A 15542-nucleotide genomic window follows, 5' to 3' on the forward strand; every position below is an offset into this window, starting at 1 on the left:
TCCACGTTGTAGTACATACCAGTGTTTCATTGCTTTTTATTGCTAATATTCTGCTGTATAGATATACCACATTTGATTTATCTATTCATCAGTTCTTAGATACTTGGGATGCTTCCACTTCCTGGCTATTATGAATAATGCTACTAAGAAAATGTGTGTAAGTTTCTGGGTGGATGTGTACTTTTAGTTCTCTTGGCTATATATCCAGTAAAATTCCTGAGTCATATGATAAATCTGTTTAACCTTTTGAAGATTTGCTAAACTATTTTCCAAAAAAAACAACTTTTGCCAGTTTACATTACCCACCAACAATGTATGGAAATTCTAATTCCTCCATATTCTCATCAACATCTCTTATTATTTGTTGTTTTTATAATAGCAATGCTTCTGGGTGTGAGACGGTATCTTACTGTGGCTTTCATTTGCATTTTCCAATAACTCTTGATGTTGAGCATATTTTCAAGTATTTATAGCCATTTATGTACCTTCCTGGGAGAAATATCTATTTAAATACTCTGTCCACTTTCTAATTGGGTTGTCTTTTTATTACTGAGTTGTAGGAGTTCTTTATATATTCTGAATACAAGTCTCTTTATTAGATATATGATTTTCAAATATTTTCTCCCATTCTGGAGTTGTTTTCCACTTTCTTGACTGTTTTTAATTTTAATGAAGTCTAACCTATCAATTTTCTCTTTTGTTTGTGATTTTTGACATATGCACAATGGCAATGCAGTAGAGAAAGGATAGTCTTAAAAAAAAAAGATTGATTTATTTATTTAGAGATTAGAACTTTGAAGTAGGATTAACCCATAATAAAAATATACATGTGAAAAAAAAAAGATTTTATTTACTTATTTGAGAGAGAGAGTGTGGGTGCAAGAGCAGGGGAAGGAGCAGAGGGAGCAGATTCCCAATAAGTGCAGAGCCCAATGTTGGGCTCAATCTCCCAACCCATGAGATCAGGACGTGAGTAGAAACCAAGAATCGGGTGCTTAACCAATCAAGCCACCCAGGCACCCCAAAAAGATAGCTTTCTTCCAGTGTTCCAAGATTCATTGTTTATGCACCACACCCAGTGCTCCATGTAATATGGGCCGTCCTTAATATCCACCACCAAGAGAGCTTTTTGACAAATGGATATTCATATGCAAAAAAATAAACTTCATATCATATATAAAAATTAACCTTTAACTGAATCACAGATCTAAATATACAATCTTAAAGTGATAATCTTTCTAGAAGAAAACAAAAAAGAAATTTTTTTCCTTGGGCTATGCAATGATTTCTTAAATATAACACCAAATGTCGGGAGCCAGTACAGGAGGCCTACTCTAAGAGCTGTAAGGGACTGAATATGATTGGCTGTTCATTTAGGTCCACTCTCGCGGGAGGTGCTTGAGCACTGCATTGTGATTGGGTAACACTGCCTGTATAAAAACGCATGCGCCGAGGGTAAAGGGAGAGAAAGAAAAAAGCGATTAAAGAAGAAGGTTCGCCACTACGTGAGTCTCCGAGTCGTTCTTGCGGGCCGAGAGCGACAACCAAAACCATAATCTATTAAAGAACAAATTGAAAACGGGTTTTCATCAAGATTTAAAACTTCTGCTCTTTAAAAGACAGTATTAAAATAAAAAGACAAACCACCAGGTGGGAGAAAATCTTTGCAAAGCATTTATCTGATAAAAGACTTATATCCAGATTATATTAAAGAAATCTTAAAATTCAATAATAAGACAACTCAAAAAATTGGGGTTTGAATAGAAGTGTCACAAAAAATGATATACTGATGGCAAATAAACACTTGAAAAGATGCTCAACATCTTCAGTCATATAGGAAGTGTAAAATAATGCCACAGTGAGATACCACAACACACCTATTCAAATGGTTAAAATAAAAAAGACTGACCATACCCAATACTGAATACTGGTGAAGCTGTAAGCACTTAATCTCTTACACTGGTAGTAAAATAAAATGGTACAACCACTTTGGAAAACAGTCTGACAGTTTCTATACAAAATTAAAAATATACTTACCATATGATCATACCATTGCACTCCCAGGTATACTCCCAAGAGAAAAGGCATCATACTTCCAAAGGCTTATGCATGAATGCTCACTGCAGCTTTTTTCCTAACAGTCCCAAACTGGAAACAACCCAAATATCCATCAAGCTACGAATGGATAAATTGTGGTATATTCATAAAATGGAATACTGTTCCACAACTAAAAGCAATGAACTCTTGATACTATAACAAGAATGAATCTAAAAATAACTATGCTGAGTAAAAGGAGATGGGCACAAGAGTACATGTTGTATTGGAATAGGGAAAACAAAAGGAAGTTAAATCCTATAAAGCCACTGGTCTACAAGAGTTAAGTTTCCAAACACTTATGGACAAATACCTCCTTCTCAGAAACCTCTAACCTATTAGAGAGTAATGGTTATTTGAACAAAAACAAAGGGGCGCCTGGGTGGCTCAGTGGGTTAAGCCGCTGCCTTCGGCTCAGGTCATGATCTCAGGGTCCTGGGATCAAGTCCCACATTGGGCTCTCTGCTCAGCAGGGGGCCTGCTTCCCTTCCTCTCTCTCTGTGATCTCTTCCCTTCCTTTCTCCTACTGTGATCTCTGTCAAATAAATAAATAAAATCTTTAAAAAAAAAAAAACAACAGTTTACACAGAAGTAACAATCCAAAGTTGGCTTGTACAAGTATTTCTGTTTTTCCTGTAGCCTAAACAATGCTGACCATGGCAAAAGGCAACCTACAACTATCTTACGACCATTAACGAATCATGACCAGAAGATAACGATCCAGCAACTGAAGGACACTTTCCCAGTCCTAGTCCCTCATCCCTTGGAAAAGTGCCTTTAAAAACCATGCACAGTATCCCTTCAGGGGCTACATTCCTCTTTCTTATCAACTATCTTGTATCCAAGCTATCTTCCGTAAGCTCTGCCTGTTTTCTTTTTCTCCAATTCAAAGTTCATTTTATCACATTGAGACTCAAGAACCTGATCAAGAGAGTCTGGCTAACAGCATGATTCCAAAAATGCAAGCTAATCTACAGTGACAGAAAGCAAAGCAGTGGTTGCTTTGAGGTGGAGACAGGGAAGGAGAAAAAGTGGGGCTACCAAGGGCATGAGTAAACTTTTGGAGATGACATATGTTCACTGTCTTGACTATGGTAGTGATTTCATATATGTATATGTATATATATATGTCAAAAGATCAAAGTTTATACTTTAAATATATGCAGTCTATTGAACATTAATTGTATTTATTTATTTTTTAAAATTCACCCATAAGTAGAGAGGAAATAAGTAGTTCCTGGAGAAAAATATCAGAAAACCTAAGTAATGAGCGTTTGTTAAAATATATGACTGATTGAAGACGAAAACTTATAAATACATGCTGATAATGTCAGTTGTTAAAAATTACTTCAAAACAAAAGAGCTATTGTTTTCTGAACAGTAGTATGAGGCCAAGTTACACACATACCTCTTCAACAAAGCATGGACTGCTGAAAATTCTGGGCTTCTATCCATTTATGGCAAGCTATTTACTCCAGGGGAATTATGGCCTTCAAGTTAGATTAATACAGGTATATATTAAAAACCTGGAAACCATCCTACAAAGGCTGAAAGATCAAGCACTGGAAAAGTACAAGAGACTCAGTAGTTGTACTGTATATGGAACTCAAAGCCATCCAGATTCTGACACCTAATATGGCCATCTCTAGCAGAGTGACAAGGCTACTTTAAACAAGGATTTTCGTGTGTTTCCCCACACTTGCCATTCTTTGCTGAGCTCCAACTCAAAGTCTAAACTGAATATTCCTCAAAGGGTATAAAACATAAACACAACTTTTATAGTATGATTCAAACTCAAATGCAAAAAGAAGTCATAATAGGGTTAGAGGTAAGAAAATTCAATATTGCAACATGGGCAGAGAGAGATGGTTTTCCTATCAGTCAAGATGAAGATTTAAAGGCATGCAAGGCAGTGTAGTAGGAATATGAGAAAGGTAATGTGTGGAAGGCCAAAACAGGCAGAAATTAGTCACAACTAACTTTAAAATACACGGCAATCAGCTCTCTTAAAATACAATGCGTGTGAACCATGCAAGAGAATGACAGGACAAGATTAAAAGAATACAAAAGCTAAAAGATGAGTCTGAGATCATGAAGGTGCTCCTGGCTAGGGATAGACATAGAGATCTTATTCCAAAGACAGCCAGGAAAGAAAAGTGGTATTTTGAGGACATTTATATTTGCTTAGTTCAGTAACTCCTTATGTTGTGAAAAAGGCAAGTGGTAAAAGATTTTTCTGAAGGTAATCAATCAAATTGAGGTTTTCAATGGTGAAATTTAAATGAGCCAAGTGAATGACAATGTAAAAGCTTAGTTACTGGTATAATTCTCTGTACCAATCATTCTCTAAATCGGTAAACCAAGAACTAAGGAAACACGTCAGCACTGTTTTGCAAATGTTGACAATGTAGATCTTGGTAATAGAACAGTGACTAGAAATGATGGACTCAGCCCCTCCTCCTCCTCCCTAGCTACTCCTTACGTCAAACATCTTGTGAGAGTTGTCTAGACCTTCTGTCTCTATTTCCTGGTCTCCTCAACTACTCCAGTGTGGCTCTAAGGCCCATCAACCACTCCATCAAAACAACTCTCTCCAAAGTCAATGGTGGCCTACAGGTCATTTCATCCATCTGGCACATACTTTCTCAATGGGACCAATATTGTACCCAAGCAAAAGTTATTAGAGAGCAAAAAAAAAAAAAAATTTAAAAATTTAAAAATTTAAAAAAATAAAATTAGATATTAAAAATAGTCTGTGGCCTTCCAAAAGTCATAGTACATAAGCAGAAATACAACGTATCTAGGCATTCTCCACTTCTTATACTATAACTTCTCCCCAGGTGACTTGAGGTACGCCATCTGCTTCAATTAGAACCACCAACATCTGTATCTCCTAAAGCTACAGCTCCATCAGACAGTTGCTCTGAGATTCAAACCTATTTAACTACCTGCCAATTTGACATTTTTATTTGATTGTCTCAAAGGTATTTTTGACAGGTTTTTGAGATTCTTAACCTCAAAAGGTTAGAAGGTTAAGAACTGCCATATAGTAGTTTCAGAAAGGATCATAAAATCAAAAATACAAAGTTAACTTACAAAATTGGTATAAACAGTTATTCTGTAAACAAGCTCTTATTCTTCTCTGATAACTTTAAGGCATCTTGTGTAATTATAACTTTCATTTGGTACACAACAGAAACTAAAGTAGGCCAAAAATCAACATGTCAATGTACTGTTTTTTTCCAGAGCACTGAAGCGAATGCAGCTATAGCAGTTATGCCAAAAGGTATTCTGAAACTAGTGTCAGACTTTCAGTAAAAGAGAGGAGGGATAGAAAACACTGCAGTTTGGTTGGCAAACTTGCTATGCAGTGTGTTGACACAACTAAACAAGTATAGGTCAACATTTATACTCTGGAAAGAATCCTTAAGATGAATCAATATTACAGGCAAACTGCATTAAAAAATAGCCATACGGGACAGCTGGGTGGCTCAGTTGGTTAAGCAACTGCCTTCAGCTCAGGTCATGATCCTGGAGTCCCAGGATCGAGTCCCGCATCAGGTTCCCTGCTTGGTAGGGAGTCTGCTTCTGCCTCTGACCCTTTCCCCCCTTCGTGCTCTCTCACTCACTCTCTCTCTCTCAAGTAAATAAATAAAATCTTTAAAAAATTTTTCTTAAATAGTCATACCTGTACCTTTGGGGCAAATAATACATTATATGTTAATAAAAACAATTTTTTAAAAAATAGTCATACAATTGCAACAACTTGAAAACTCTTCTCACTCATGAATCTTCCATACGATAAGGCCACACAACTAATCCTTTAAGAAGTTAAAACTAAAATACCGACCTAAACCTAAAAATGAGGACTATCTTTTTGGCTCTACGGTTTCTGTCTTTCCAAGCCAGATATTTGCCAACACCAATACTTTCAAATAAAAGGAATTCGGCTTGTAAGATTAAAAAACAGGTTTATTTCAGGGGTTAAAGAGGTGCCCTGTTAGATCTCAAAGACATGAAAGAAATATTCTTCTTTGCCACAACAGGATTAAGGTCTAATCTACCAGGTCTAAATCACTGCTTGCTGATCCTGTTTTTCTGTTCAATCTTTCTGTCTACTCACTTCCTGATTCTGCTAAGTATTCTTCCTTAGTGATTTCTGAAATCATTATTAAAAATAACATAATACTTCCTACTGGATTCTCTAGTTGGATTTCCTTTAAGCACCTTAAACCCAGCATGCCCCAAACTAAACTTATCCTCTCTACATCTACCTCCTCCCAGGCAAATCTGTTTTAGATTTTATCTGCTGGCCTAAACCATAAATCTGGGACTTAACCCTGAATTCTCTACTGACAAATCCCACCAACTCTCTGTCTTACATTCTTAAAATTGCCTCCTCATTGCCTCCTTGGCCCTGGCTTATATGAAAGGTGGTGTTACAGGCTTCAAAGAGGTTGGGTGATGGAATCCAATAAATCTGGGATTGAATTCCAGTTCTGCCATTGCTAAGTGTGATCTTAATCTTAGGTAATTACTCAACCTCTCTAGGGCTCATTTTCTGTATAACAATAAAATTTACCTCATAAGGTTACTGAAGTGAGTAAATGAGCTAATGTCTCTAAAATATTCAACATTGTGCCTTGTACATTATAAACACTCAATGAATGGCAGCTACCACTATCCTATAGAATTGTGTATCAATTAAATGAGACTATAATCTATGTAAAGTACTTGACACACAGTAAGGACTTTATATAATAATTTTTTAAAAAAAAATTTCACCTCTCATCTTCTAAGTATAATACTTCAATAATCTCCTAACATCTAGTCTTAGTCACCTCATCTATTTCCCACAATGCCCTAAGTGGCTCCTGTTTTCAGGATAAAAATCCAAATCCCTTCTCATGACATACATAGCTGTTTATGATCTTGTCTTCATTTCTTAAGACTTGCCTTTTTCCACTATTTTACCTCTAATCATATCCAGCTCAGAAGTGTCACTCAAGTCACTGCTTTTCAATGTTATTGCTTTTACCTAAGATTCCCATACACTCTTTTCTCCAGACCAATTACAATTTTGTCTCATAGCACTGCTACTAATCCTTCAAAACTTCAGCCCAAGAAGCCTACTACTACAACCATACCCCCAATTCCGAGTTGAAAACACAGTCTCTGTACCCCCATATATTCTTGCAATTTTTTCTTCTAATAGTATTAAAAGGAATGTTTTATTTTACTTGAGATTTTTATACTTATGTTGATAATAGAAATTAGTCTGTAACATCGCTTTCTTGCAATGTCTTTATCAGGTTGGCAGTAAGGTTATAGTGGTCTCTATAATTACGTGGGGAGTATTCCCTGTTTTCCATTCTCTGGAATAATGAAAAATTTGATGTTATTTTTTTCCTTAAATACTTGGCAACTAACACTTATTGAACATACATTATGCCAGATTACATACATTTATAGGTGACCACATTTAATTCTCACAGCAACTTTATGAAGTATATCTCTGTTTCAGAGAGAAGAAAGCGAGGCTCACTGAGGTAACGTTCCCAAAGTCACACAACTGGTATGTCGCAGAGGTGGGATCTGAACACATTATCTCTGGATGTTCTTAACCACATGCTATGTTGTCCTGTAATACCAAAAATATGGTATTATAATGATCTATTCAGTTATCTGCTTCCCCATTCATAAGTGAAAACTATCTAGTAAAATATTTGAGGAGTAGGATGATGTCTTTCATTTTCCACACCCCCTAAGTCTAGCTATCATATATACCAATTAATAGATACTCAACAAACTGCTGCTAAATGAATGAATGAAAACATATCATTTGACTCCAGTAACAACTGAGGTAAAGCAGTTATTATTAATTCCTGTATAGAAAGCTGATGTATGTTCATTTTAGAACGTTGCTAAAATGGCTTTGTCTTTAAGTTAAATCATAACCATGCAAAAAAAATAAAAATAAAGTCATTGTATGATCTAGTTTCTTCAACAAGGAAAAAGCAAAAAAATTATTTTTAATTATTTGCAAATGACTGACAACAGGTTTAATTTTCTGATGCCATCTGTGAGACAAAGACCTTCATACTTTTTCTGGGGTCAAAAGTATAAATCAAAGAAGAAAAAGATTATCCAGTGAGAAAATGGCAATAAAACAAAAGCCTTAAGCAGAAAAGCTTTCAAAGAAGGTCAGCATATAGCTAAAGAAGAATTCCCCACTGTCTATGCCATGTGGTAGGCATGTCATAAGAAGATTTAGGTTAGACATAAAACACCCACAGCAGGGATATCTTGGCTTCGGTTATATGAACTGGACTAAATTTCTGTTCTTTTGCTTGATGAGTTGGTAAAACGCTTATATACAGGCACTATAGAACTGGAAGAATTTCTGATGCAGATCTGTCATAATTATGGCTAAATGACTAGGTTATGGTATGACAAATCTGGCCTAGATAAAAGAATGAACTTCTTGAGAGCCAGTGTCCTTAGATTCTGAAATTGTTATCCAGGGAGGTTATGTAATCATAGTCCTAAGGAACATTAAGAATAGAAAAGATAACTTGAAATATTTAAATAGAATCCTGTCTAGATTTTTCCAAGCCTCTTCTACCCCAATCCAAAACAAATACACACACTATTTCACAGCAGCTGTTTTTATCAAGTTGTTTTTAAGACAAGAGTATTCTATCTCAAGGGGATAAAAAGCACATGAGAATAGAAACATACTAAAGAAACTATTAAACAGCTCAAAGGAAACTATTCTCACTAGTGGACTGTCACATAAAAATTTCAGAAGTCCTTGTACTCTCTACTACAAAATAAACAGGAAATTCACCAGCAAGGGGCCCCTGCAGATATTGCATAGGCTCTCAAAGTCAAATACACTAATGATAAAAAATCTGAAAAATTAAGAAACACACAAAGAACAGAAAAAAATTATTTCCAGCATCCAAAGATAATTCTTAAATATCTTGGAATATTTTATTTTAGTCTTTTTTTTTTTCATCATCATTAGTGTTGCAAAAAGCTTTGTCACCATTGGGTCCATGGCTTGGGAAAAGTTCAGGGGTGTTTAAGAAGTTGTCTTGGGGGGCACCTGGGTGGCTCAGTGGGTAAAAGCCTCTGCCTTCAGCTCAGGTCATGATCCCAGGGTCCTGGAATGGAGCCCTGCATCGGGCTCTCTGCTCAGCAGGGAGCCTGCGTTCCCCTCTCTCTTTGCCTGCCTCTCTGCCTACTTGTGATCTCTCTCTCTCTCTCTCTCTCTCTGTCGGATAAATAAATAAATAAATAAAATCTTAAAAAAAAAAAAAAGCTGCCTTGTGGCAAGAGGCAGAGGCTTAGGCAGAAGTTTCAAGGGCAAGGGCATGCAAGAGTGCCCCTCAAAGGTCACTGGGCTACTATTTCACTTAGAATTTTACATTTCTGTTCATGAGAGAAATCAATCTGTAATGGTGCTTTCTTGTGATGTCCTTATCAGATTGGGATTAAGATTATGCTGGCCTCTACAATTATTTGGGAAGAACTGCCTGTTTTCCATTCTCTAGAATAGTTTATGTAAAACTCGCTATTGTTTTTTTTTTTCCCTTGACATTTGAGCCTATACCTGACCATAAATTTTTCTTTTTGGAAGGATTTTTAAAAACTGATTTACTTTGGGGGCACTCAATGGCTCAGTCGGTTGAACATTCAACTCATGATTTGGGCCCAGCTCATGATTTCAGGGTCGTTGGACTAAGCCCTGCATTGGGCTCCATGCTCAGCACCGAGTCTGCATGGGATTTTCTGTCCCTCTCCCTCTGTCCATTCTCCAGCATGCATGCTCCCCCCCCCCCACACACACAAATAAATAAAATCTTTTAAAAAAATAACTGATTTACTTTCTTTAAGTGTTATAGGGTGAGTCAGATTTCTATTTCTTCTTGCATCCACATTTTTTTAAAGGAATTTGTCTATTTCATCAAAATGATCAAATTTTTTTTTAGCATGGAATTGTTCATATGTCCTTTTATTATCATTAATGTCTCTAGGCTTTGCAGTAATGACTCATTTTTCATTCCTAATATTGGCTTTCTCTCTTATCTTTTTCACTGATCAGTTATCCCTGGCAAAACTAAATTTTCAAAGAACCAGTTGTTGGCTTTGTTGATTTTCTCCATTGTACATTTGTTTTCTCTTTCACTGATTTCTGCTCTTTATGACTTCTTCTTGATTTGCTATTTTTTCCTAACTTCTTAAAGATGGAAAGCTACATTTATTTTTAGCCTTTTTACTTTTTCTGATAATTGCTCTAATTCCTTCTAATTCTGACAAATTTTGCTATGTTTTGTCTTATTACTCTCTTCAAAGCATTTTCTAATAATTTCCATTGCAATTTTATCTTTCATTCAGAATTCTCTTAAGATGTACTGCTTACTGATTTTTAGCTTAACATCACTATAATCAGAAAACATACTCTGAAAAATAACCCAGGATATGATCAATCTTGATAAATGTGCTACTGACACATAAAAAGAATATATTCTCTCACTGTTCAGTGTTTTTATAAATGTTTTCATTTTCCTTGAGGAAATATCTAGCAGTAAAAGGTCTATGTCGTGAGCTAGATATATATTTAAGTATTTAAAAAAAAAAAACTAAAGTTTTCCAAAGTGGTCATACTCTTTTCCACTTTCACTACCAATATATCAGTTATAACTCATCAACATCCTGGCCAACATTTGGTACTGTTAAGTTTGTTGTCATCTTCTTTTTTAAGCTATTCTAATGAGTATGAAGAGGTGTATCCTTGTGTATCTACTGAGTTGCTATTTTGAGATTATATTTGTCAACACCTGACTTTCTAGTTTATCCTATTTCACCAGTTCTCTGGTGAAATTCTCCATATCTTCATTATTTTCTTCATCTTTTTCTCTATTTACGTGAGTGTATTACTCAACTGTTTCAAAGTCCTTGTCTGCTAATACCAACATCTGTGTCACCTGTGAGTCTGCTTCTGTTGTCTCTTTCCCTCTTGGCTTTTGGTCATATGGTCCTATCTCCTGACATGCCTAAAAATTCTAACTGAATGCTGAATGTTGTTTTAAAAGAAATTTAGAGGCTCCGAGTGATGTTATCTATGACAGAAAAGTTCACCCTTATCTCTGCTAGGCAGAGAATGCAGGGTTCATCACCTCAATCTAATCAGGCACTCAGCAGAATCAAGGCTGCTTTATAGTTTGGGTAAGGCTTATTCAACAGTTGGTTAGACCATCTTGTTAGTGTCAAACTCTCCATGTTCCCGTAGAACTCTTCGGTGTCTTGTATACCAGACTGAAAGCCTGGTATATTCACTGGGTCTTACCTGATGGGTCCCCAACACCCCCAACCTCATCCTGGTGGGTCCTGAACTCTACATGTACTATAAGATTATAGAAAATTTCTCTCAGCTTTCTAAAAGTTTTCAACTTAGACCCATAGCCTTTTTTTTTTTTAAGATTGATTGATCGATTGATTTGAAAGAGCACAAGCAGAGGGAAGGAACAGAGCTGGAGGGAAAAGCAGACTCCCTGCTGAGTGGAGAGCCCAACATGGGACTCAATCCCAGGACCCCAAAATCATGACCTGAGCCAAAGGCAGAGGCTTAATTGACTAAGCCACCCAGGTGCACCACCTTCAGCCTTCTTTATTGCACAAATTTAGATAGTGGCAAATGTCTTGAGACCCCCTCAAAGTGTTTGAAACCCCTCAAAGTCTCCAATTTTATTCGTTCAGTGCCTGAAGACCAACAAAAGTGCCTCTTACTTATTTATGCCCCAGAAGCAGCTCTATGCTTGGTCCCAAATCATGTTGAAACAAATATTGAAAATTCTTAAAGAAATCTTTCGTTCTCACTGCTGCCAGAATTTTAGTTTTTTTTTCCTTTTTTTAAGATTTTATTTATTTATTTGACAGATAGAGATCACAAGTAGGCAGAGAGGCAGGCAGAGAGAGGAAGGGAAGCAGGCTCCCCACTGAGCAAGGAGCTTGATGCAGGGCTCGATCCCAGGACCCTGGGATCATGACCCGAGCCAAAGACAGAGGCTTTAACCCACTAAGCCACCCAGGCATCCCAGAATTCTAGTTTCTTATTTCCAAATATGTATAAGTCAGTCCTCACTTAATGTTCCACAGGCTTCTCACACTCAATGTCCTAAATTGAACCTGCTAGCTTTCTATCAAATCTAGTTCTACTTTGGGCATTATCTCCCTATGTTAATGGTACTACCATTCATTTAGCTATCCAAGAATAAAGTTAGAAACTACCTTTGACCATTCTCAACACCAAACCAAACTGGTCACTGAGTCCTATGGATTCTACTTCTTAAATTTTATTAAATACATGACTCTCTGTTCCCATCACGGCCTACCTCAGCTACTATAATAACTTACTAGTTAACTAGACTCTCTGCCTCAGTTTTTCAGAATGATCTTTCTAAAATACAAATCTGACAAGACTTATGCCTTAAAATCTTACAACAGCCTTTTGATAGCCCCTCTGCCACTTCACTTCCACCCATTTAGCCACCCTAAGTTCTCACAGTTTCCCACACATAACTTATACTTTCATGCTATGTCCATGACCATCTAGCAAATTCCAATTCATGCTTCAAGACCCAGCTTGAGTACTAACCCATCTATATATAAAGCCTTTCTTGATCTCCCTAAACTGTCCCCCTGTCTTACTTCTCATATAGCATTAAAATTACTATTTTCATCTCCTTTTCTCCATTTGTCTGGCTTCCCTTGGTGCTCATCCTATTTCCCAACATCTTCATCACCATCATTATCATCATCATCACCACCACCACCAGCACCACCATCATGGTCATAATAGGTATAGAATCAAGGCTTTGATTCTACCAGGATTTTATTAAATGCCAAACACTATGTTAAGTATTTTACGTATATTTCTCCATTTAATTCTATCAACAACCTAGGAGACAGGGATTATAATCCTCATTTTATAATTAAAAATACTGAATCTCAGAGGTAAAGAAACATGCTAAAGGTTAAACATCTAATAAGTTGCAAATTCAAACCCAAGACTATTTGATTCCAAGCCTGTGCTATGAACCACTACTATCCTGCCACATGTTTACATTTAATATTCTCAGCATATAATGCAGTACTTGGCATGTGCCAGACTCTCCACAAATGTTTGATTGTTGAAAAATACCAAATGAAATAATATATGAAAGCCCTTCAAAATTATAAAACTCTGCATGAATACTATTATTTGCTTCCACTCTCTATTTAATGTTGATTTTTCTACTCACCATCTTATTAGCTTCTCCAGTAAACACATATTTATCGATCTAGACCCAACTGAATGTAATAATTTCTCTAACTTTCCAGAGGCAATCGGTAACCCCACTTCTGTATTCTCTGGGACTCTGTACCTACTTCTTCTATTGTAATAATTATACTACTTACTTGCATGCAATTATGTTCCCATCCATTTTGGTTTATGAATTCCTCAAGAAAAGGAACGACGTTTTATTTATCTTTGTAATGCCTATGTCTAGGACAGTCTCATATGAAAGTGCCAGATTAATGTTTGCTGAATAAATGCAGACTCTCTCTCAAATGTGGATAAGAAGTGAAGTCCTTGCTTTCAAACCCACATATCCCCCCCCCCCCGCTTTATTGAGAGATAACTGACAAATATATTGTGTAACTTTAAGGTGTACTATATATATCAATGACTTCTTATATATATAGTATGAACTGATTACCATGATATTAGTTAACACTTTTATCACTCCATAGTTACCTTTTGTGTGTGCGATGAGAACAATTAAAATCTACTATCTTAGCAAACTTCAAGTACTGTAGTGACAGTGTCACCACACTGATCTTTATTAGATCCCCAGAGCTCCTTTATCTTATAACTAACGTCTGCAGCTTTTTACCAACATCTCACACCCCCCCCCCATATCCCTCCCTGCTTCTGGCAAACACCAATCTATCCCTGTTTTAATGAGTTCATTTTTTTTAGAGTTCCTATATAAGTAAGGTCATAAAGTATTTTTCTCTGATTTATTTTATTTTGCATAATACTTCAATATTAATTCATGTCAGAAATGGCAAGATTTTCCTTTTTCATAGTCGAATAATATTCCATTATATATGTACCACATTTTCCTTATTCATTCATCTGCTGACACTTAAGTTGTTTCCACGTCCTAGCTATTTTGAATGCTGCAATGAACATGGGCGTGCAAATACCTCTGTAAGAGAGTGATTTCATCTCCTTCACAAGTGGGATTTTTGGATCATACAGCAGTTCTGTTTTTACTTCTTTGATGAATCTCCACACTGTTTTCCATAGTAACTGCACTAATTTACATTCCCACCAATAGTGTACAAGTTTTCCTTTTTTCTACATCCTTGCCAACACCTATTTCTTGTTTTTCATATAACAGCCATTCAAACAGGCATGAGGTGGTTATCTCATTATGGTTTTGATTTGCATTCCCCTGTTGATTAGTGATGTTGAGCAACTTTTCATGTACCTATTGGTCATTTGTATGTCTTCTTGGAAAAATGTCTATTTAGGTCCTTTGACCATTTTTTAATTGGGCTGTTTGATTTGTTATTTTTTTTCTATTGCACTGTGTAAGTTCCTCATATATGCACCTTATCAGGAATATACTTTTCAAATATTTTCTCCCATCTCACAGGTTACTTTTCATTTTGTTGATTGTCTCCTTTGGTGTGCTGAGTGAAGTCTTCATTTGATATAGTCCCACTTGACTCTTTTTGTTGTAGCTTGTACTTACAATGTGATATTAAAAAATCATTGCCAAGACCAAAGTCAGGGAGCTTACTCCTTTGTTTTCTTCCAATAGTTTTAAAGGTTCAGATCTTATGCTCAAGTCTTTAATCCATTTTGGGTTTATTTTTGATGGAGTAAGTTAGAGGCCACTTTCATTCTTTTACATATGGATATCCAGTTTTCCCAACACCATTTTTTCAAAGAGACTATCCTTTTCCCATTGTATATTCTTGACTGCACTGCTATAAATTAACTGATTTATTTCTGGGCTCTTTATTCTGTCCCACTAATCTATGTATCTGTTTTATGTGACTACCATACTGTTCTGATTACTACAGCTTTGTACCATAGCTTGAAATCAGGAAGCATGATGCTTCCAGTTTTGTTCTACTTTCTCAAGATTTCTTTCACTGGGGCGCCTGGGTGGCTTAGTCACTTGAGCATCTAACCCATGATTTTCTCTCAGGTCATGATCTCAGGGCCATGGGATCCAGCACTGCTTTGGTGGAGGTGTGGGGGGGTGCTGTTTCCACACTCAGTGGGGAATCTACTGGGGATTCTTTCTCTCCCTCAGCCCCTCCCCTATCGTGCGCACGTGTGTACACCTAAGTATGCACTCTCTCTCCATCTCTCAAAT

General features: G+C 36.4%; 1 protein-coding gene across 6 annotated transcripts in view; it reads right to left on the reverse strand.

The window, feature by feature from the left end:
• The window catches only part of CCDC15 (coiled-coil domain containing 15), a 78999-nt gene that overhangs the window by 25453 nt on the left and 38004 nt on the right, over nt 1-15542 (reverse strand). Inside the window, exon 14 of one of the 6 annotated variants that reach the window (XM_045080384.1) lies at nt 7559-7735. The exons of the other annotated variants lie outside the window; for them this stretch is intronic. Coding sequence (XP_044936319.1) covers nt 7726-7735 — 10 coding nt within the window. The 3' untranslated portion in view covers nt 7559-7725. Of the gene's footprint in view, nt 1-7558; nt 7736-15542 lie in introns of those variants that run through there. 6 annotated transcript variants of the gene reach the window in all.

The sequence above is a fragment of the Mustela putorius genome, unplaced genomic scaffold, assembly GCF_011764305.1.
Source record: "Mustela putorius furo isolate JIRA1106 unplaced genomic scaffold, ASM1176430v1.1 tig00000460_pilon_pilon_pilon, whole genome shotgun sequence".
NCBI classification, from domain to species: Eukaryota; Metazoa; Chordata; class Mammalia; order Carnivora; family Mustelidae; genus Mustela; species Mustela putorius.